The sequence below is a fragment of the Lissotriton vulgaris genome, chromosome 4_1 (genome assembly GCF_964263255.1).
Source record: "Lissotriton vulgaris chromosome 4_1, aLisVul1.2, whole genome shotgun sequence".
In the NCBI taxonomy this organism is placed as follows: Eukaryota; Metazoa; Chordata; class Amphibia; order Caudata; family Salamandridae; genus Lissotriton; species Lissotriton vulgaris.
Window position 1 is genome coordinate 562703910 of NC_141691.1, and position 24440 is coordinate 562728349.

Genomic DNA, 24440 nt, shown 5'->3' on the forward strand with positions numbered 1-24440 from the left:
TCAAGTCAACACCAAACATTTACATCTTTAAGACTACTGTAATATAGGTATGCCTCCACCCTTTCTCTCATACAATCGCATGTTCTAATTGCACAATAAATAAATACCAAAACCACTGATTACAGTATTTACTGCATGTGCAATCCCCTCACTATTCCAGGTAAATGCCCTTTGAGGGCTATTACATCAATACTGCATGTTTCGCCCATTTGGTTTTCACCAAAGTTGAGTTGTGCAGGTCAAAAGGAACCAGTATATCAGTAACTTCTTTAGTAATTTTTTTGATTGTTCATTTAATTACATAGCTACTTGGAATGTTCTTACTGCAATGTCGTTCTAAGACTAGCATGCTTAATTTCCGAAGGCTGTTCCCGAAGTAATGAGCTTAGTGTAATTTATAGAGATTTGATTCATTTACCCAAGTGATCTACAACCGAGTGTGTTTGAAACTTAGAAAAGCATTGGCCAGAACGGTGTCTCTCTCTCTTATTGGTCAGAGAGTTCCTTAAAACATCTCATCTTGAGTTCTTTAATACACTTCGTTCTTCCCAGACCCCTGTTCACACTTTCCAGCTCTGCTAATCTAAGCTGTATATTTCATACTTCGACCAGTCAAATCAAGATAATTTCCTGTTGTTTCACATAACTTTTTCCTTAATCTTCATAGCATTCACTTTCCACATTTGTCTAATTGCTGGAATGTCCCAAATTGATAATCCCTCAAACTTTCTGTACCCTACTATTCTTCCACATAGAGATGTTACTTAGTACCCTGTTCACTGCTCTTGGCCCCACAGAATGTATGAATCAAATAAGCAGCTCTATCAATTCTATCCATCTGTATGATCACTCATTAACCTGCCAATCTCTATTCAGTGTTCAGTGCTCCTTAAAACACTGTGTGGCACATTTCAGTGTTGCCCTACAGTTGGATGGTGAGTAATTGGAGTGGGTGGCTTGGAGACCATAAGCCAGAGCAATCTTCTATATTGGCAATACCAGTATATATACCCTTGTCTTTCACTAAGAGCAGAACTGAAGAACACCACATGATCATTGAGGAAGCCATTGTGTGAAGTATTGAAGGAGTACTCTGCTAATTTAATTTTATCTAGACGCTCTCTGTGTTGCATGTATCCAGGAAACAGTTGAGCACCCGATTTTAGGGCTGCATGTCTGGTCTTATGTTTTCACGGGGTCATCAAATAGGATCAGGTGTTCTCAATACCTTGAAACCTGAGAGGATACTGCAGTGCAGATAGCACAGCCTAGGTTTTCTTATCCCCTTCTTAGACCGAGCAGACTACAAGCAAACCAAAAGAGCAATGAAGGCAAAAGTGGATTACATTTGTAAGGAGCATACACTTCCATGGCTGAAGTATCTGTGAAGCATTACAAGATATTTGGCTCAGATGCCGTCTCAGCAGTGGCAAATACAAGGTTTTCTGGTATGCCACTGTTGTGCATCTCTGAGAGAAATGGACGTGCAAAGTAGACAGGTCATTCCCTCATTGATGTTATGGCAAAGTGTCGAGCATCCTGTTCAGTCACTTAGCTCATTTTTGAGAACTTTTAGAATAATGCTTGAAAATGCTTAATCTAGTTTGATATGTCGGTTACTTGTAAGGCTTTAGATATTGGGCTCTTGCTGGGCACACCAGATGTTTTGCTACTCTTGGAGACAGATTCTCCTGTGAGTGACAAGACAAATATATATGTTGGACCAATATCTGCCACATTTTATCAGGTTTATGAAGCTTCCTACATAAGGGAATGGTTTCAATGAGGGAAAGACGACTCCACCGGGAGACAATTCCAAAGTGTGTTGGGATAATAACTGCAGGATATTTACTATTTTGGGTTCTGTTTGATTTGCTAGTGAAAATCTCCCTCGAAAGGAGCATTAAAATATAATCTTTGCAACCTGTACAGACCTTACTGAGGTTGAGTTGAGCACTCAAAGAAGGTTCTATCTACCTTAATCATTATTTTTGTGATTGGCACTAGCCAAGAACTTTATTTAGAACAGGGGTAACAGCATTAAAGCCAGGGCAAAAAGAATCAACAAGAGGCGGGTTAGTGATAGGGAATAGGATACGAGTACATTTGCAGGCATAGCCGGACCATTTAGTAAACGTTGCAACCGAGCCAGCCATTACAGTAAAAGAGGCAAATGGCAAACAGACAACACTTAATTTAGGCAACAGGCTGGCAACCTTGGAATTCAACAGACGTATTTCCTGAAAATGGAAATAAGTGCCACTTCCTGCCATTACCAGTCTGACCCAAAGAGGGCTATGGATTTCAGGATTCTTGTGCAGCTGCATGATTATCCAGGTTCTTCACTGCTGCATTTTGTTATGAGCAGCAGAATATATAGATATTTTAAAAGGCTCTTTTGGAGTGCTTATAAATGATGACTCATATTCTGTTTAACCTATTCACATTTCCTTTCGTCAATGGTTATATTGCAGAGAAATATTCAACCTCATTTGACAGGCGTGTTAGGGTAACAGAAAATTATAGCGAGGAAAAGAGGTTGCAGCAGTAACATGTGACAACATCTTTCACATTCACAGACAGAACTTGTGTAGGCAGGAGAAGTATAGTGGGTCTATGTTTAGACAATAAAATAAATAGGATAAATTCAGCGGTGCTGTTTCGAAGGGAAATAATTGCTGTACAAATGATACAATATGTAGGAGACGAAGGGATGCTGAAGAGGGCCCTCTGTTTTAAAATACTTTTCAAGTCCACACTTTTCAAAGCCTTTGCAGCTTAAATCAGCGAACATTTGTGAGGCTTCAAGACCTAGCAACCACCCTCCCCCCACAGCCCACTTCTCCAAATTGTAATTCCAGTCCTAGTCAATTGTGACGACAGAACAAAGGCATAGGAATGGCACGTTTTGCTGATGATAGTTCGAATTCCACCTTTATTTCAAATTGCGATTTCCAGGGGAGACAATGCTTCCATTTCTTGACGATTTTCTTGTTGATCTGAAGTGGGGGTTACACCTTCTAGTCTAGCTGTTGCCATTTTTCCTGCATAATTTTGGAATCGGCAGGTGTGACAATACAGTTCGTTTTCATGTGCAATCAAAGACAACATAAAAATCAGAAAATAGATTAGGAATACACAAGTCCATAGAACCCATAAGACCTACTTAGATCCCTATACCCAATATGTTCAGTCATCCTGCAAGTTTGTATCCTGGGTGAGACTTTGCAGTCAGAAATGACTGGTTAAACATACGCAGCATTTAATGTCCACTGAAGGATGCCCTTTTGTAGTTTATTTATGATTTTGCTAAAAAATTCATAATTGATTTAGTGTTTTCACTGACTGGAACCGCAGAATTGTTTTGCCAGGAGAACGCAGTGACATTTGACCATGGCAGGTTGGGTTGTATTACTGAATATCAACACCAACAATATAGAGATATAAGAATATCGAGGACAGAATATTGAGGGACAAAATATCAGAAGGTTAGTGCATATAGAGATGTGTAGATTTACTATTCCTAACTCCACATCCATGTACGTTGAAGATAATGTACCATGTAGGAAAATATGTATTAAGTTAGGTATAGAAAATCTAGACTAACCTATTGCTAATATTTTTTCACTATTTTGTGCACAGTAATCTGTCCCAGAGATATTTGGGGTCCGATATTTAGGATGCATATCGGCAAGTAGTCTTTTAGTTTATGTATGTAATGGTTTTAAATACTCAGGTAGATTAATTCCTCATGATGGCCCTTTTTTTGGACAGCTCTCTCTTCGGTCCTTTTGTCAGGCTTAATGTGCCAAATAACCTTGTTGGCTGGAAAGAGTATGTTCGACTTGGGCTCGATGGTCATGATGCCATTGTTTGGCTAGGATGCAGCTCTGCAATGATGCTTTTCTTGTTTTGGTAGCCAGCCAGCATGAGTGCTTCAATAATGTATTGTGATAGGTGATACTAGAGTGTCAGACAATGCAGCAATGACAGGGATTATAGATGATGAGGGTATTTCTTAAATGAAAGGAAAATCAAAATTTTCCTAGGCTTATGGATGTGAGACAATCAACAATAAATCCTTTGCTTGCTTAAAAGGCTTTTGCAAGTCCATTTTAGTTGTCTCTCCATTTTACATTAAAAGAAGTAGGAGTAGTTTAAGATAGCACTAAAACACAGAGGATGGCCGAAGGCACTGGTTTCCTATAGATATAGTCAGATGAGGTGGCAGGCTATAATTGCAAGTTTGGGATTCAAATGTTTGGTACCGATCCTTGTGAAGTATGCAGATAATACAGATGTCTTTGTATATTCACTCAAACTACCATTGGGTTTATAGTACTTCCTGATCCTTTGTATCTGTTTTTGTCTAAATAGCTTTAGACTCAGTAGTGTTGGCTTTAGCCTAGTGTTAACAAAAGATGAATAAAACATATAGGACCATCTATTTCCCAATATGAACAATTAAAACAACAGAGCTAAATCTGCTATTGATGAGAAATAAAGAATCAGTGGTTTACTGCTGGCCTGTGGATTTGTATCTGTTGGCTCTGCATTATTGCTGAATGCAGTGGTTTATAGGGCTAAAGCAGTATTATAAGCATAGACTCTGCATTGACTTTATGAAGGAATCTAGCATACCCCAAAAATGGCTCGATAGTTTTTTGTGGGAGCCTTGTCGGTGGGGGCGATAGTACAGTTTGTAGTAGAGAATGCCCAAGTAAAGACGTGTGGAGCAGCAGAACGATGTAAAGTGCTAACGTTTTCTTTGGGTGAAGCTTGTAGAATCGCAAGACTTCCCAGACTTTGCTCACTTTTGAGCATTTGCTTTTCATTGCAGGTAATACGGATTGAAAAGGCAGCTTTGCATGCAGTTTTGCAATGTTGCATTAATTTTATGTTTTATGATGATGTCTGGGGAATTCAGATGAGGATATGTATCCCTAAAACATAAGACATTGGCCAGTCACAGTAATTGTTTGCCTGAACCCACTATGTCAAGACCAGTATATGTCCCGAAACTTTTAACATACTTGCATGTTAGTTGTGGGTATTATTTTTGGGCACCTGAAAAAGATATAGGATGCTCAAAAAATCAATGATTATTGCACTTACGATAAATCGTACACATGTGAAACATGCAGAGTCCTTTCACATCTATCATTCTTTTTGCCAGCCAGAAACTCACTTAATGTTGCTTTGCTTAATGATAAACAAGAGAGGTAGGCAGAATAGGTGGACTTAGTAATAATTCACTATGGGCTATCAAAAAGATACTTTGTTTAAATTATCTTTAGATCATTTAGTGCAGTCATAATTAAAAAACCATATTTGAGCCAAATTAGGGTAACCTGGTGAATCTCAACAGTTTTATCTTAACCAGGCACAGGCACCTTTACTGTATGCGTTTAAAATGTGCATTCACATGCTATAACAACAGACATTTACTTGCTTGGTTAATGTATCTCGTTCTCCCATTTGTCATGTGAAAGTGCTTCAGCTGTGATGTCCATAGTTTTTTGCATGATCCGCATGCATTTTCTGCCTTGCCTTGCTCTTGCTTACACCTGATGTTCTTGAAATGTAGTTTAAGTACTTAATATTCTTTTGCCTTACAAAGCAATGTCACCAAACAGCAGGTCATGGCTCCTGTTGTAGCAGTTTTTCAAATGATGGTAAAATCAATTTAACTGAGACTTATTCATATAAAAATGAAAAGACATTTCATCATTAAAAAAGATATAATCCCCTGTGTTTTTCAAAAAGAAAGAACAATTATGACAAATCATGTGTGTTAAGTTACTTCATTGACGTTAAGTGAGTAGTTATAGGACACACTGTACGCCAAGCCTAAAAGCAATACTTTCCATAACTACTATTCTCTTGTAGCTTTTGAATGATGAGGGTTAAACCCATTATAGAATGTTATATGGGTGATTAAAACATCACTCACCAAGGGCTGGTGGGGGAGTTCTGTATTCATAAATCGCACTAGGAGTTGTTATTTTGTTAGGAGAATCTCCTGTGCGTGTATATTGTCACCATTGTGTCTTCCGGTACTTTCATAGTCTATATAAGACACTTGTCCTACTGCCCTTATTGACAATGTCTCTCTTTGATGTGAGGGATCTCATGTGCACAGTGTTCCACTAGGTATACATCTCATAAACAAAGGGCTGGTTCTTTCATTTACATTGTACCCTCTTCATTTCCAGTTGAACTAACCTTCCCCTCCAGCACTTCATGTCTGGCACCCTTTTACTGGCAGGTGGTCCCAAGATGCAGCTCTTCCCTACTGCATAGCAATGTCAGGCCTATTCTATCTAGTGTTGTTTCTTAATTATCTTTACAATAGCCATTTTGTCTAGCATCATCACATATTCTTCTTCAGCATGAGGGAAATATAACAATTTGAGAATCAGGAATAAAACTGGAAATCATTTAACCCAGAGCTTCTGATACAATATCTTTTCTATTTTTCAGTCAGTTTGTTCCCAGGAAAACCTTTTTGTGGAAACCAGGTAAAAATATATCTATTGGTTTTTTAAAATAAATTGAATCAGAATTTAAACCTATGCTATAGATGTAGTCCGAAATGAGACCATTCTATTCATTTTCTGTCTTTCCAATTAATAAAGCATACATTTACAAATTGCATTTAATCTTGTCCCCATGTAAGAATTTCAGTCTTTAATTGGCCATCGAAAAGAATGTTCATTCTAAAAAGCAGAGTCTATATTTAATCCATGGGTTACTGGAAATAATAACTGCCAAAATTAACTTTAAATAGATCTAATTCCTGTTAACATACTGATTTCCCAACCGGATCGCAGTTACATACTACCCACCAAACATGTGCCTGTTTTTCTACTTTGAATGAAATGTAAAGATCACCCTTGTGATAATTTAGATGAAATCCTAAATTCATTCTGGGCGGATTAGTTACAAAGCTGTTTTAGCTGTTATCTAATTGTAGTGTTCACGGTATACTGCTGCATTTTCTACAACTGTAACCCATCCCATTAAAAAGGCAGGGATCCTCTTTTGATAATGCATAAGAGAGACAGACCAGACATAATGTTACTCGCAGTACCCTAAACACCATACAGCATTGAAGAAGGGCATTTATATGTTATTATCTTATTTCATTTAAGTTCATTAAACACCCTCACTGTACTTGGTGACCAGTGTACAGCTAATTTATGTTGGTACCCAGATTGACCCAGAGAACTGTGATATAGGGGAGGACACCAATGCATCATTAGCCCTGACATTATGGATGTTAGAGAGCGAATCTGGACTGTGCCTATAGAGAATCTCAAAATCCGTTATGGAGAAGAGGGAATCGATTTTCCATCGACTGGCTCATAAGCAGTTTGCAATGGATGCAATCAGACTAAACCCTACGCAAATATTTAGAAATATAATAAGTGAATCTCACTTCTAAAACGTGTGAGCACCTCTGATAACCAGTGTAGTTCCTCACATTGCATGTTTGCTTACAAGGAAAGGTCATTCTGCACTTGCACAAAATCATTATTATAAAACAATAAAAAACATTTGAAAGACAAACTACTACATCCAATTAAAAGTCTGCTATTAAGTCATTATTTTTTTTAAATGCATTGTTTGTAAAGTAATTGCACGTTATAAAAGTGGTCTGCATTAGGACTAACATAGACAAATACCGGTGGAATGATCAAACTGCCGATTTGCTGCCATCGAAATGTTTTAAAGGAAGACAAAGTACATATATTCCTACAAAGCATAACCATTTCCAGACATGTAATATCAATGGAGTTGGTTCTGATTCAATAGTAGAGAAGCGTGTTTAGTCCTACAATAGTGTCTTGACTGTGACTGGCAAGCAAAAGTATTGTTCAAATATTATAATGATCTATATTAATAGCATTGCCCAAATAATGTCAGCCACTCCCTCCTCATGTCACCTAGTTTGGGCAGCTTCTAATGATTTTAATTTAATTTGCATTCCAGGCGCATGATTTTAATTCTTGTAGATATTTAATTCATTGTAATATCACTGCTGACCATATACACTGTTGCTTATCTCATTTTGATATTTCTGTGCTCTAGGTCCCAGAATTAATACAAACATACATATATATATATATATATATATATATATATATATATATATATATATATATATATATATATATATATATATATATATATATATATATATATGTAATAATTGAGGTATTATTCTCAACTCTATATCGACAGACTATTAGAATTAGCATTTGTATCTTCAAGGTAAGCACATGTCAAATTAAGAATAGAAAACCCATTCTTAGCTAAATATAATTTACTTGATGATATAGTGGTAGTCTATTTTCTGGGTTCACTATATTTGTAGGTCGATATACAAAAGTGACATTTTGACCTACAAACTTTCATAGCAACACCGAGACATGAAATTTCAATGCATAGTATTTTAAGTGCACTTTATAAATATCCAAATGTAATTTATATATCCTCTCCTATTTACTTTTAGTCGACTCTTGGAAGACAGCTTATGCAACGATACGCAGAAAAAAAGACAGCTATTCAGGTTTGTGTTCATCATATTGTTGTCAATAAATGTTGTTTGTGCATGCCTTGACATCCTAAAAAGAAACATTTATTACTGGCTCAAAATTATTTGTAAATTCATGTAGCACCTTCTACTCCATGACATATGTATAGGGACACCTTTCCAGGAAAAGCATAATCTTCTTTGGTGACGAAACCAGAAACAGAGGAGTTGTTTGCTTCATCTTAGAGAGCCCATGAAGCAATAATCCCTTTCGTTTAAGCGGGCTCATTTCATAGCACACTTAATTCCGAAATGCAGTGCCTAAATTATGGGGTGAGGAAAATATTGCAGCATTCTGTAAGATTTTCAAGAGTAAACAAGGTGGGTTGAATTGAGCACTTTTCAATTTCTCATTGGTAACATATACACACCAAATGCAGGATGGTAACTGTTAAACCACTCCAATAGCCATTTTGCTGATTTCTATCCCTGTTTACTCAACATGACTCCAAACAATGTCCAAATGATATCAGCCACTCCCTTGTCATATCACCCTTGAGAGTTTTTAATGTACTCATTCAAGTCTCATGATTTTAATTATTTTAGATCTTGTATTCATTGTAAGATCCCTGCTAGCCATTTCCACTGTTGCCTATCTAATTTTGCTCTAGGTCCCAGAATGTTGTTTACTTGTCATTGACATATATCTTTATTTTCCCCTTGCTTTAGTACTCCTTCATGGTATATTGTATTCACCTGTTCCTACAATCCATGTAGATTCTCAATAAAGTCTTCTAAATTGTAAATAGTTGCCCAGAATTGCAAGGGGTTGTGTGGAAGCAAAAGGGTACCTCAAAATTGAGACACCCAAATTTACCTCAATCAGTCCTCCTATAATTTATTGGATTGGAGACAGTGTTAACCTCAATTTCATGAGACAATAAGGCACCATCATAGGCACCAACATCAATTGACATAAATTCATTGAAAATGTTAAGATTGAATGACCCCAATCAATAACTGAGTTCTAGTATGCATATAGTATGGGCTTTATTATAGAATTTAAAAAATAAGCAGTACTGAATCAATGCCATGAAGGTTGTCAAATGTGGAGTTATACAGGATATGCAAAAATCAGCAAATAATCTAAGTCTCAATGGGCAAAATCAGAAAAGAATTTAGCAGCTTCTCTACTAGAACAGGAAAGTATTTGGGGTGCACCTCCAAAATCGAGAGTTTTTATACACAATTTTTGAATAGAAAATAAGATCTTTTGCAGTTTTATCTTTGTCTGAGGGAACTGATCATTTCTACAGCAAATCAGATCAGAAAAAAAACAAAATACCACATTACCTTAACACCTAAGCACTAACCCACTGCATTAATAGGTAGTCAGTGCCCTATAGGCTAATGTCATCCAGAAATAAATTCTTGCAATGAAAGATACGATTACAGCGTCACACTATTCGAATGAATACGCCACAGTGAAGAAACAGAAGAAATGGCAATATGTTTCCAATTACATTGGAGCTATAGAAAATTCATCATGAGGAAAGCAAACCCAACAGTAGAAATATAATACAGAGCAGCTTGATATTGTACTGCAGAGTCTTTGGGGAGCGGATGGGTACAGTGAGAGAATCATAAGTGAGTGACAGAAATGACTTCCATTTTCATCAAAATGGCATTTTACACAGAAATGTGACCTAATTAAAACAGATTAGAAAATATACTTCTACACATTGTAAAAAACTCTTTTTAAAGCAGTTACATTAAATCAGTCTATAGGTGTGAAATTGTGTCTGAAATTGCTTATTGGCCATTGTTAATGGTGCACAAAAATGTAAATTCATAAAATTCTCATACACTTGCATCACCTTTGTGGGTCATCCCTGACACAAAATCATTTTTGGCATTTACTAAGCCACTTGTGCTTGGTTTTATAAATATAAAGTAATTCAACACAGTGCATAGCATTACTTTGCGTTGGATACGTTTTACATTGGTGGAGCATTGGTGTTCCCATGCACCCACCCATATATTTTGATGCAAACCCCGATTCACAAATGCTTGCAAACGTAAGTTTACACCAAAATGGTGCACCTACCCGGCAAATTTATAACAATTAGAATCAATATTATTTCTCCACTTTATTTCCTCTTTCCATGTGCGGTTAATTCCGCTGCACACAGAGAAATTCCTCTGAGGATTGATTTTAGTGCAACGAGGTGTCCCTTCCTTCACAAAAACAATCCTGCAAGTAACACAGGCACCCTTGCACTATGGTGCAAAGGTTCCTGCATTGATGCTAGGCAGCACACATTGCACCAGCTCAAGGAGAGAGCAGAAATGCTCAGTTTACTTAAAAAGATGGATAATTTTTGCTCTCTTCCTTTCAAGCAATGCAGCACAGAAAGTTACCTTGCTGTGCTGCGTTGCATGAAATAATAGCAAATGTGTCTGTTCATTATATAATGAAACACATTATTAAAATTACAAATTGTAGGTAATTTTTGTGAGGGTCATTGCACAAGTACAGCAAAAAGGAGAATATATAAATTTCATAAGTCCAAATCACAAAATGGGAAAAGTGTGCACGCAATATTAGATTCTGATCCTTCCAAATCACTCATATGACCTAAGCACCAAAAGATATTTGCAAAATTTCACAAAAATATTAGCCTTATTTATGCCCTTTGCCCTCCACAATCACCTAACTTACTAACAGCAGAAAAGAAATAGGATAGCGATGTGATTATAAACAACAGTGACCTGAGTTCTGTAGGATTTTTTGGTAGAAACACGCAGTGACATAATCCTGAAGATCATGTATGTAATATTTACCGAATCCCTCTGCTATTTCCTTGAATGGGCACTCGTTACCCCAGGGTTCACCATGATTAAATAGTTGTGACCAACCACTTCTCAGTTATGCAATATTGCGCCACATAACATACCAATTAACATGTAGAAACTCAACATATAGCAACTTATTTCACCATTTGGGTTACTTGAGAGTACGTAAACACAACATTGGTGTATCCCAATGTTTGAGTGCTTAGTTATTTGTCCACTGCTAATGACATTGCTTGATTCTCAGAACATTTATCTTGGAAGTGTGATTATGCCACATTGAAGAGCTTAATATTAGCTACACGTGTACTGTAGTTGGTGCTTTATAATCCAGTCAGTGAGCGACAGTTCATCTGAATTGGTAGCATCTCACTCTAGAGAATTTCTGCTGCTTGCAAGTAAAGGATCCCAAAATATGGACTAGAAACAAGAATGTACATTGTCTCTATCTGTTGTTGGTTAAGGATAAGGGCATATAAATCTCTTGGGCCTACTCAATCAAACATATTCACTCCATCATTCATTTGTTTTTCTTTCTCACCAGTCTTTTTATCATTTGGATATCACTTTCTCAGTGCCACCACGTTGATTCCTCGCAACTCATTTCAATCCTACGACTGCACTTTATCTCTCAGCTAGGCATCTCACTGACAAATGGAGTAAGCTCTTCTAGCCATGGCCATGTACATAGGGTAATAGTCAAATAAGTACGTCTCTGGTGGCTTTAGTGTCAGAATACCTCCACAGGTAACCTGTGAGAACAGTGAGCCCCAACTGACCTGTTGATTTTGCTTGCTGAATCCTACTGTCCCTCTTACACCCAAGTAAGATGATTAGCTGTTAACATTCTAACAGCAGCATTACAAACAATACACTGATATCTGCTACCAAATACACAGTATAGGCACTCCCACTGGAAGCAAAACATATCCAATTGAAATTCAGGTCCCATAAATATAAAAAAATAATTAGACTGATTCCCACGTCTATTCCAGGTAATGCTAAATGTAAAGAACTTAGTTATCTTTCCCCAGCATTTAAACAAATGATTTCTCCTATCTCTGAAGTCTAAATGCAGACTGGGAAAAAATGCCTATTTTCGTGTGATCACCTCCACCCAATTCTACGCTGCATATCTGATTAGCATACCTAATTCTCATATAAGGCCCTAGTATATGGTGTAGTATATACACCCAATGCATGGAAAGTTATATGACACCTGTGGACTGCAGCATTTATTGTGCGTTTTGCTAATGTGACACAGCAAAACATGGTGTGAGTCACACCATTGTAGCCTGATTGCTGCAGGTTAAACCTGAAGCCTGACCTGTCAAAATAACCATTTTGATAGTGGAAAATGCTTCCTTTTAAAATATGTCACCCATATATAGGACTTGCACCCAACAAGATAGTGTGCATGGTATTTAAATGTGGGGCATGTGGAAATTGAATGCTACCATGTCCTTGCAGTGACAATCCATCAAGGGCTATTTTCATTTTGGACGACTTTGGCTGTCCTATGAGAAAGCTAAAGTACAGACTAAAATATTAAGTCTATCTCAGATCTGAAACTAGATAGGAACATTATTCAACCACTACTGTTAATGTCTATTTAAAATATCCAGTTCAATGGTGGAGTCAGATTTGTATTAAATATATAGGGAAAGTGACTTTTAGAAAGTAAACTTTTTCCTGGCTGACGCTCCTGGAGGCTAATTTGCGCTCGCTCTCCAGCAGCTGTCTAGCCAGTTTTTGAGCTTAATGAGGTATGAAAACATCTCCCAGAGCATTGAAAATGGTCTGGTCATGATGAGGAAGTCCAGTTAGGTTTGTCGGAGGAGCGTCATGAACATGTAAAGAGGCTTGCCCTTTCACCAGTAATTGTAAGGTGAGATGAGACCTGGAGAAGGCAACCCTTTCCTGCCCTAGCCAGCAGGAGAAGCTGCCCTGGAACCAGTTTTAAGTGACCACAGAAGAGTAGACTGTTCATGTCCTTGGCCACAACTTTGGGAGGGCACATAGGATCTGCACAAGGTAGAAAGAGTTTCCACATCTTGGATTTTAATGGTGAGGTGCACTGTGGGATTCTTTGCAGTAGGGCAACCCATTGGTTAGGGAGGAGCCTGGAGTCACCTCTGCTCACTAGCTAGTGACAACAATAAATGTGGCAAATAGACATGCAGTGGACCCTGCTGGTTCGCCTCTGCTGGAGGGATCTGTTACACCTAAGTGCTTTCGTTGAGGTCCTGGGAACCTTTTCTTTGAAATTCTGGACTTATAATACAATCTCTGAATAGCTCTAAGACTTAGAAGCATTCTAAATTCTAGATGCCAGAGGACCAGGATCAACCAATTGGCACTGATTCAGCAAAGGCACACATTCATTGTACTATTTCTCCCACTTGAAGCTTCTCATTAGCCTCAGGTACATTTCAAGGGGCAGTTGGCAAGAAGGATCAAGTCTCATAGATCCTATGGTGTACAGCTGCAGTCTTACACTGCTGATGGATTCTGGGCTTCAGAAAATAGACTAAGGATCTGATATAGAGTTTTGCAGGTGGGTTACTCCATCATAAGCATATCCCATTCCCTATATTACAAGTGACATTGGATATAATGCATTAATAATATGGCAGATGGGATATCTGTCAGATTTGTGATGAAGTAAGCTGCCCGCTGAATTCTAAATCAGGCCCTAAGTCTAAGCGGATAGAATCTGGCTTACCAGGGCACTTCACTGGGTAAGAAATTCTAAGTCTGAGCTTTTCCAACCAAAACAAATAGCTTCAGCAGGATCTCATCCAATGGCTGTCCAGCTTCCCCCAATCCTGCCAGCAACCTTGGGATTTTAACTTCTAATATAGAGCCCAGGTCCTAAGGTAAAATCTTTCCCTGGAATGAACTTAATGAATGCATTCAACCTCCGCTCCATCATGGTTGCCTGAAATCACAGCTAAACCCTGGTAACCCACAAACATTGACTAATGCATTGCATTTTCCTTTTGCTTTTTCTTTTAAATCTTTACAAATGTGTATCTTTAGTTCCCCTAATTGGCTTTTGTCGTTTTGGTTAAGGTTGTGTGAAATTTGCATAATTTCCTTTTGCATGATTACCTGAAACTTCATAAAAATTATGAGAAATTACACATATTTATTCAAAGTATAAACCCATCATTTAGTGCTATATTGTAGTGCGAAATGCATCTGTGGGTCTATTTTTGGTGCAAGGATGCATTTCACATTAATAAAAATGCAAAAATCAAAAGAATATTGATTAACAACTGCTCCTGTTCGTTTGTTCATGTACCTTTGTGAGAAACATTTACAGCAATTGATGCATTTGTGGTAAATTTTTACAGTCAAAAGTGCATAATTATGAGTAGTGGCATGATGGCCTATTTTAAAGTAACACCAAATTCCCAAAAGTATACAAGATATATTAGTTTAATTCAAATTTTACCCAGGTCAAATTTTGGTGGTATTTTGCTTAATACATTTTACTCAGTTTTTCTAAACTGGAGCAGGATGTAATTGTTTTGTGTTGTGGTAGTTCTAAATGTTTTACACGATTTTACACAATTAAGCATGTCTGCTCTGTGCCATAGCTACAGGGATTTAAATTACTGACACCTTTGCCTGGACCTAACAGGTTAGTGACTTTATTAATTGTGGAACACTAACCACCACCTTTTTATTCACTTTTGTATACTGCTCCTAAAATACTACACTTCTAATACAACTATCCTCTTCTAGTTAGTTTAACCTAACCATAAGTACATTCACACTGACCACAGAATTTATTGAGGACCATGGAAGTCCGCTAACATTGTATCAATGCAAAATTAGTTGTGTAAAGAAAGCAAAGCATCAAATTAACAGAGAAACCCAAAACATAAGGGGATAGGCTGACTTTAAAACATGGCAGAATTGTTGGCAAGAGAGGGAGAGTAGAGATTCATTGGAGTTTATCAAAAGTGTTTCCATGGTGACTGCGCTCCTTGCAGCCATAAAATGCTACATATTAAAATATTGGAAAATAAGTATCTTTCAAGGGTCTAGGTCTAGGAGAGAACAGAAATGGCAGCCACATCCCGACTAGTACCTCACCGTGGCTGTTGGTGTATAGTGAGCACCTGCTGCTTCTATTGTTTGAGATGCCATAGATGTTTAAAAATAAGGATCAATAGCAAAAACATTGTATCAATGGTATGTTACTTTATTTAAGGGTTTGTTTCTGAGATATGATTGACTTTTATCTTTCAACATTTTCTCGAATATGATTTGCTTTTAACCTTCAACATTTTTCTGGTTGGTAGTACATCTATTCCTATTAAATGAAAATATTCACCCAAACTATGCAACCCTTTGTCCAATGACTTGTCTACTGCTGGAAACTTTAAGGGGTGATGCAGGTTAAACATATAACGTTTTATATTTAAGCACATACATGCACTGAAATTGGCCCTTCCAATAATGTTTCAGATCTTTATCTCACTGCTGTATTGTGTTAAAGAGGGGTATTGTTTGCTTTAGAAGACTGCATTATTTTAACATTCCTCCCATAAACTTCTTTGTTTGTTTCAGTAGCAGATCATTTTTCCCAGTGTATACTTTGCTCTACTTTTGCCTATGGATTATCTAATTTCTTTATATATATCATCATCTATTGTATTGGCCAGTATGGTTTTCTCACAAATACAACTATTTGTATAAGGTGAGAAATCCACCAAAGCCATTGTAAAATGTTTTGTACTGAAGAGTGTAATTGTTTTTTGTAGATTGTATGTTCAACACATCCGTGTATGTCCATTTGTTTAAGAACATCCTCTGCATAAAGCTTCAAGGTTAAATATATATATAAATATATTTTTATATATATATATATATATATAAATTCCAAAGTCCGCTCTCGAACGCTGACTGCGGCCCCTCGGGAGCTGGCACCAATGCCGGCCGAGCAAGCCGGTAATTCAATTATAAAGTTCCAACCTGGAAGGTGCTCTCAGTCTGCAAAACAACACGACACCGCTGTGGTCTTCAGGGGTGTTTATTTGATTAGTCAAATAAACACCCTTGAAGACCACAGCGGTGTTGTGTTGTTTTGCGGACTGAGAGCACCTTCCAGGTTGGAACTTTATAATATATATATATACATATATACATACACCCCGTCATCCATTCAGTTTCACCATGCTTCGAAAAAGCACACGTGCACTCCTTGAAAAAACCACCAATAAAGTTCTGCTTTGAATGATTTATTCCAGCATAAGCCAAATAATACCCTACGCGTTTCAGCGATAAACGCCTTGGTCATGGGTCCAAGGCGTTTATCGCTGAAACGCGTAGGGTAATATTTGGCTTATGCTGGAATAAATCATTCAAAGCAGAACTTTATTGGTGGTTTTTTCAAGGAGTGCATGCATGCTTTTTTGAAGCATGGTGAAACTGAATGGATGACGGGGTGACCTTGGGCCCTGTGGTGCACCGACGCATTTGTGTCCCGGCATTTCCAAGGAAGTGGAACTATATATATATATTGACATCAAATGTAATCTCATCAAATCTTTCTTGTTGTCTTTTTTTCAACCCTTGTCATGCTACAGAGGTAATAGAGACAGCACAGGCAGGGCCTCCGGAAGTCGGCAAAGTAGTACAGAGAATGATCTGAAATGGACAGACCCAAGACCGTGGAGCAGTACAGACTCAGACAGCTCCAGTCGTAATCTAAAGCCAGCCATTACAAAGACTGCAAGTTTTGGTGGAATTACTGTGCTGACAAGGGGTGATAGCTCATCCAGTAACAGAAGTACTGGAAAACTATCTAAAACAGGTAACTACTCCAGTTTGCATTTATATGTATTGCATGCTGAGAGTAATCTATAATATTTAATGATTTTCCCACAGTTGGATTCCTCATAGAAATGTGAATATATTATTGCTACCCAACTCAAAGATACCTAGTTTTTTCTCAGTGGGTGCCAACCTGCTGCAACTTGAATCTGTTATCTGCAAGTAACAGAATTATTGGAGACCTAGGTTAGTTAACATTAGGCTGTCTATCCTGCTTTAGGTTTCAACCTACAATAACGGACAAACCCTCACCAAAAGGTAAACAACCCCCATCAGTGTAAACATATAAGCACTGATAAACACTTGCACAAGCAAAAATTAAAATGCTATTCAAAGAAAGGGAAGTGACGGAGAATGTGTAATTTTTCTTTCTTTCTGAAGGGGTCAACAAAATGTAACTTTGTTATATAAGGTAATAGCAAGGAATACTGATTTAACAGAGTTTTTTATGGGATGTCACTAAAATAGTGTTTCTTCTTCCTTTGTTTCATTCCATTTTGCATGCTTGGATTAAAGGTGGAGGTTTCAGAGGCATGTTTTTGGTCTGATCTAATAATATTTAAACATTCTATAGAATTGGGAAACAATAAAGTCATATGAGACCCCAAAATGTTTGCCTTTCTCCTATTTTTCTGACCTCCTTTTGGCTTTTATGACTTTGGGCCCTCTACTACTGCTGACCAGTGCAAAAGTGCACGTGTTTCTCCTCTAAACATGGTATAATTGGTTTACACCTGTTTGGCATTTTAGTTTACTTATACGCCCCTTTTCAAAGTAGTATACCATTTACAGAGGGCCTGTCATCTAAATGCTGCTTGTGGGCCTTCAGCACTGGCTGTGCCACCCACACAATTAGTTTTTCAAACCTGTCTCAGGCATGCCATTGCAAGGCCTATTAGTGCAGTTTACTGCCACTTAGACTTGTCATTTATAACTACTTGTCAAGCCTTAAACTCCCATTTTATCACAAATGTCACCCCTAAAGTAGGCCCTAAGTAAACCTATGGGGCAGGGTGCCATGTAAGTAAAGGGTCGGATATGTACTTGTATGTTTTGCATGTCCTGGTAGTGAAAAACAGCCTATTTCATTTTTTACTACTGTGAGGCTTACCCGTCACAAAGGCCAGCATTGGGAATTCCTCCATACGTGTTAAAGCTGTAATTCCTGTTCCGAGAGGGATAGCTTTTCATGTTTCATATGTTCTGAATGGTAATGATAAATCTACTTTACTAGTGATGTTGGAGTTTACATTACTGTTTTAGAAATACAAATTTTAGAAACTGGACACTTCTCTGCACTTAATGCTATTTGTGCCTTACTGCATGTCTCTAATACACATCTGGGTTGGTTGACATCTACAAATTGTGCATTCTCTTTAGTCAGCCACAAACACAGAAAGGTGAGGCTCATTTGCATTCTGAGCACTTATCTGCATTCTTCTGCATTCTGATGGGTCTTCCTGGGTGGATAGGAATAGGATGGGCAGAAACTTACACTTCAATAGGTAGTGTCCTGTCCAAACACAATGCATTAATTTGCCCCCGCCCCAGAAAGCCTGGCAGGCAGGATTGGGATGTAAGGGATCCTTATGCACGTCAGATAACTGCTTTGAAGTCACACCCTACATGAAAGGCACTTTTGAATATATGTATTGGGTCTCTGACCCCCTAAATTTGGGCACTTCTGGATCTTTTACTTGTACCTTTGTCAGAAGAACTGCTGTTCTGCTTAAAGGATTCAACTGGACTGTCTTTCGGGAAGGATTGCTTTTCTGCTTGTTGCCCAACTGCCTGCTGCTCCTTGACTCTGCTTAAGGAGAGCTGGACTAAGCCTTCGCCCCAAGTGATCTCCAAGGGTGTGCTAGCTTGCCTCATGTTTTCTGAAGTCTCAAGCACACAAACAACTTCCGGCAATACTGCTTGTACTGCTGGGCTCTGCATTCTTTGAGTCCTACCTTGCCTGAGATGCCCTCTCCTGATTAGGGTTTCAGAAGTGGGTTATTCAGCGGTTTTGCTACTTCATTAAATTTTGCAGGCGGAATGAGCTATGACAGACATATTGCTGTATTATTGCTACTTGTAGAATATATGTCAATAAAAAGTTACAATGAAGTCTCATTTACAAAATGACAAATTACTGATTTAAAATGTATTCTTGTAAGCTAGGCTTTTTGGGCGACAATCGAATGCAGCTACTTAGGGGCTGGCTTCAAAATGTTGCCTTTGTATTGTTAATCTTCTAGAAGGATATTGCATTGTATCTGAAGCTAGCTGATTGTGGGAGTTGTAGAAGGTATCTAAGATAATATTGCAGAGACCATCTCCAATGTGTCTTTTTAAACAGGTTACCATAAAACAATGATGGTTCTGTGGTTCTCGTTTCATTTATGTGTAAACCCAACCAAAAGTCACTGTCTACCTCTTCCATCAGTAATGCTCTCTGTATTTTATTCATAAACAACCATATGAACATCAGTGAAATTAAGTGAAGTGCAGATGGCGCAGTGCTCCAAAAGTGTGATCCATATACACAAGGGATGTCCAAGAACTTGCAGTAAATGAACCAGTCCAAAAAACAATCATTGGTTACTCTACTGTACTGTACTGTACTGTAAAGAGAGTATTACTGATAGATGAAATAGAGGTTGAATTTTGGTTGGATTTACACATAAACGAAGAGACCCACAGAACCATTGTTGTGTTATTGTACATTGTATCGCTGATGTAAGTGTATATGTTTACATATTTTTAAACAGGTTGCCATCTGTTTCTCAGTTGTTCTGTATTTTTCACTTTCTATTTAAAGAAATATTTGCAATATGTAATGTTTGATTTGTTCGTGCTAGGATAAGAAATTCATTTAATGAAAAATGAATATTTTAATTTGCATTATTTTATGATTTGTATAGTATTTAATTATGGATGATTTATGAATGTGTGTTTATATTAATGCTTAGACAACCATAAATACAATAGAGGGTAAAATTATGTTTTTTGATCCGCCTTTGCATGTAAGTATTGTACAAATTACCATAGATAAAATCCAAGCTGACTGTTAGACCTGGCATCCTTAGTGTGGTTTTCCCTGAATTTTTGCCTCTACCTTTTATGTTTTTGATGCTATGCTGTATTTCATTTTGGCAGGTTTAGATGCTTTGGTCACTTTGGCACTGCTGATCAGTGTCAAAGTGCAAGTGCTCTCTGTATAAATTGTTATGGTGATTGGTTATCCATGATTGGCATATTTGCCTTACCAGTAGATCCCTAGTAAAGTGCACTAAGAATGCCAGGCCTGGTAAGTCAAATGCTACTAGTGTGCCTGCAGCACTGATTGTGCCACCCACATGAGTAGACCCAAAGAGATGTCTCAGGCCTACCACCACAGTGCCTGCGTACAGTTGCTAACTGCCATTTTGACCTGACAAGTGCACCCACTTGCCAGGCCATACCTATCCCTTTCTGTGCAAATAGGACACCCCTATAGCAGGCCCAAGGTACCCCCTTGGGCAGGGTGCAGTGTATGTGAAAAGTAGGACATGTACAAGTGTGTACCATGTCCTGCTAGTGAAATACTGCCAATTTTGTTTTTCACTATTGAAAGGCTATCTTGCCCATGGTACTGAATGGGGAATGCTGTGTAACATATTTACCTGCATATCTTCCCATAGGAGTGAGATAGGAAATTGGAGTCTGGTATCCCTGAACTCAGAATTTAATAACACATCTTTTAGTAAAGGTGGTTTTAAAATTCTGTGTTTGAAAATAGCACTTTTAGAATGTGGCTATTTTCTTGTTCAACCTTTCTGTGTGCCTCTGCCTGTTTGTGGATTGACTGTCTTGCTTGAGAATGACAGGGGCTGGGCTGGCTCCAATAGTCTGGGTGAGTCAGCACTAAGCTGAATCGACCTATCTGTATTTGGAGTGGTGCGACGAGTAGCACCTGGGCATAAACAGTGATGTGCCTGCCTTTCACAATGCTGGCTCCCTCTCGTCTGAAGTGCGTCTGAAGACCGAGGCCCTCATTCACAAACGAAGAAGTTGTGCACTGGCAGAGTGCACCCACAACTGGTTTGAGCTGGGTCCAGGACCCCTAACACATAGAGAACAAAGACTTTTGGGGTATAAAAGTAAGAGCTGAAACCCCTGTAGAATTAGACCACTTTGTGATCAAGAGGAACCTCTGCTAAAGAAGAACTAAAGAGACTGAGGAGAAGTAATGCCCTTGCATTGTGCTCTGTGGATGGCCTGCACTTTACTGATTTAACTGTGGAGAGGACAAGGACTTTGCTGTGTGCTGTGTCCCCCCTGCTTGCCAAGGACTTTGCTGTGTGTTTTGTACTGAAGGAGCAAGACTCCAAGGGCCTGAGAAGAGCTGGCCTCCTGTTATGGAAACTCAGGGATACAAAAATTTCCATAGAGTGTCTTGCCTCTGCTGTGTGCGTGTGCTTGCACCCAGCTTGTGTCCATCACGGAGCCCGTGTTGCTGAGAAGTACCCTCCTCCTGATCTCTGCGTTGCTGAGTGTGTGTTCCCGCACCCAGCTTATGGCCGTAAGGAATCCAGGAAGGGCTGCATGCTATCTTAAACTGCCGCTGGCCCGTGTGATCATGCTGGGGAAACTAATTGTGATTAACAGTGAAGAAGCGCCACAGCCGCTGGCCTAGGTTGCATGCTGGGAAACTAATTCTTATCACCAGTGAGGAAATATCACAGCCGCTGCCCCAAGTTACATGCCAAGGGAGAGAGGGAGCCATGACCCGATGGGCTCCAGCGTGTTGCCTGGCAACCAGAGTCTCCCCTTGACGGAGGAACAGCTGCTGGCACCAAAGCTGCTCCGTGTGATGTCTGTCGTGTGGACAGAGGAAAGCGAGGCAACCCCCCCCCCCCCCAGGTAAACGCTCGGACCCCGGTCCAGCGCTGCTGTGTGTTACTACCTGAGCAGGGTGGGAGTGAGAGAGTGCCCCGATTGGCAACACCGAAGTGAAGTCTCCACGGCAGGAGCTTCCCTGACGGCCCGTACCGGCACAACCGGCGAGCTGTGGTAAAGGGGCCCGCTCCAAGGAGCTTGTCGCTTCTCCACCATTCCGGGGGCAGGATTTTGGCTGCAAATGCAGCGGGCCATATTGTCCCTAAAGCCCAATCTTTGAGGCAGCATTTCAGTTGTAAGTACAGCAGGAGCATATTGACACTAAAAACCCAACTTATGAGGCAGCATTTCGGCTGTAAATGCCGTAACTGGCCTAAACCCGATCAAAGGGTGAGAGAGGCCCACACACCAGGGACACGTGCCCAATATTGATAAGAACACGTTTTAAAGTGAGTTTCCATAGATTTGGAACCTAGTTTACATCCATACTAGCTCTACAAGTTTATTTTCCTTTTTCTTACCACAAACCTTATCAAAGACATTCCTAAAGAAAAGTTAATTGTGCATGCAGAATTTCTGTTGTTTTGGTCTTGCCTAAAATTCAATAAAGATAACTTTATTTTTTATAATATCCTGTGTGCTGTCCATTTGTGGTGTTTCACTGTGTTACTGTGGGTGTAAAGGCAAATACTTTACACAATGCCTTGGGGATAAGCGTGTCTGCTCATGCCAAGCTACCAAGGGGGTGAGCAGGGGTTATCTACAGTGTGTTTCCCTCTTTTCCTGACTAGAAGCTAGGGTCCCTATTTGGTCAAAGGTACCTACCTCTGCCAACTAGAGACCCCCATTTCTAACACTGACAAAGTGTTATTTTGTTGTTTCTTTCTTTTTTTTTAAAAATGTTTGTCCACACACATCAATCTTGCAAGGTGATTAGTCTTATTTTGCATTTGAGTTAACACTGTGTTTGTTGTGAACACCTTTTTACAATATTAAATAAGTATGATAGCTGTATGTTATAGCCTATGAGGTAGTCCTCAAAATTTATTGCATGCCCACCTAGCACACTATCCTTTATACTTTGTAGTATGAACTAAAAAAATTGAATTGTTTGCTGGATCTCTCCACATTGGTGAGACCACAAATAACGTTCTACTTTATCGATCAAAGCAGTCAAGAAGTGCAAGCAGTGATCTTACATAACTAGTGCGAAGGATTGCTTTAATCTAAATTGGAGCAATTTGTTCAGCAAAGTGTCTACCCACGCTTCAATCACTTTCATAAACCTTTTAAAGCACTGAACTGTACAGTTTGGTACACTTCAGAGTACTCTAATGTTCCTGACACTTCAATACGTTCTTACATTATGATAAAATGAGTCTTTAAGTGAAGCTTCAAGAGTAAAATGCCAGTTTATTATGGAGCATATGCGACATAGATTCATAAAGGTGGGATATATGCTACATTTTTAGGATGGCTACACAAGATGCCTTTTTATACAGTGAATTTCAATGGATCTCATTTACATGGTCAATGCTTATACCGAAAGTTGGCAGGGATCCTGCCTCTCTGAGCAGACATTGCACACTTATGTTTTACGGTGTCATCTTCATAGCATCTGGGAGTACTGCTTGGCTCAACATACAAGCCCCTGCGCTGTCGGGGCCTACTGCAAGGAGGGCAACCACTGAAGTCTGGTTCCATGATATGGAGAGCCGTAACCTTCATCCACTCCAAGGGTCGGGCTCTCTGATACACCAGATGGTAGAGGGATGAGAGACCAGTGTTCTCGCAGATCGCCGCTCACTTGTTGTATCAGGCTTAGGGCATTCTGCCCATGACAAACACACTACCATATTTCTCAAATGTTATCACCAAGAGACAGTTGCCAGTGAAAAATCATAAATTACTGATTGAGAACTCTTGAAAATATTGTCTGGCAGTTCACCTGAAAAATATCGAGAGATAATTCCCTTCTATACCATTGACGTTTGCCCTTAAGCTCTGTCTCACGTAAGTTTGGAAAGCCGCCATTTCAAGAGAACCAGCGTTTATATAAATAAATCCCACTTGGATTAACTGTATTGATATTTATCTTATTTAGGTATCCTAAAAATCTGACATGAAGCTGGCATTTCTGGACCTATCCTAGACACCACTGCTTTGCTGTATACATTATTTCTGTTCCCATAAATCCCTCAGAGAAGACAAACTGAGGGTCTATTGTGATATCACTCCTAACTCACCAGTCTAGATAGTGGTAGCCTTTCTTTGAGGTGGTCAAAGCATAATATAAAACTGGATTCTTTATTCTATGGAGACATAGAAGAAA

General features: G+C 38.8%; 1 protein-coding gene across 6 annotated transcripts in view; it reads left to right on the top strand.

The window, feature by feature from the left end:
* The window catches only part of ARPP21 (cAMP regulated phosphoprotein 21), a 325940-nt gene that overhangs the window by 143932 nt on the left and 157568 nt on the right, over window positions 1–24440 (top strand). For 5 of the 6 annotated variants that reach the window (XM_086964746.1, XM_086964751.1, XM_086964749.1 and 2 more), the window contains 3 exons: window positions 6484–6521; window positions 8519–8575; window positions 16996–17222. In XM_086964746.1, coding sequence (XP_086820872.1) covers window positions 6484–6521; window positions 8519–8575; window positions 16996–17222 — 322 coding nt within the window. The remainder of the gene's footprint in view (window positions 1–6483; window positions 6522–8518; window positions 8576–16995; window positions 17223–24440) is intronic. The other variant, XM_086964752.1, reaches the window with a different exon arrangement.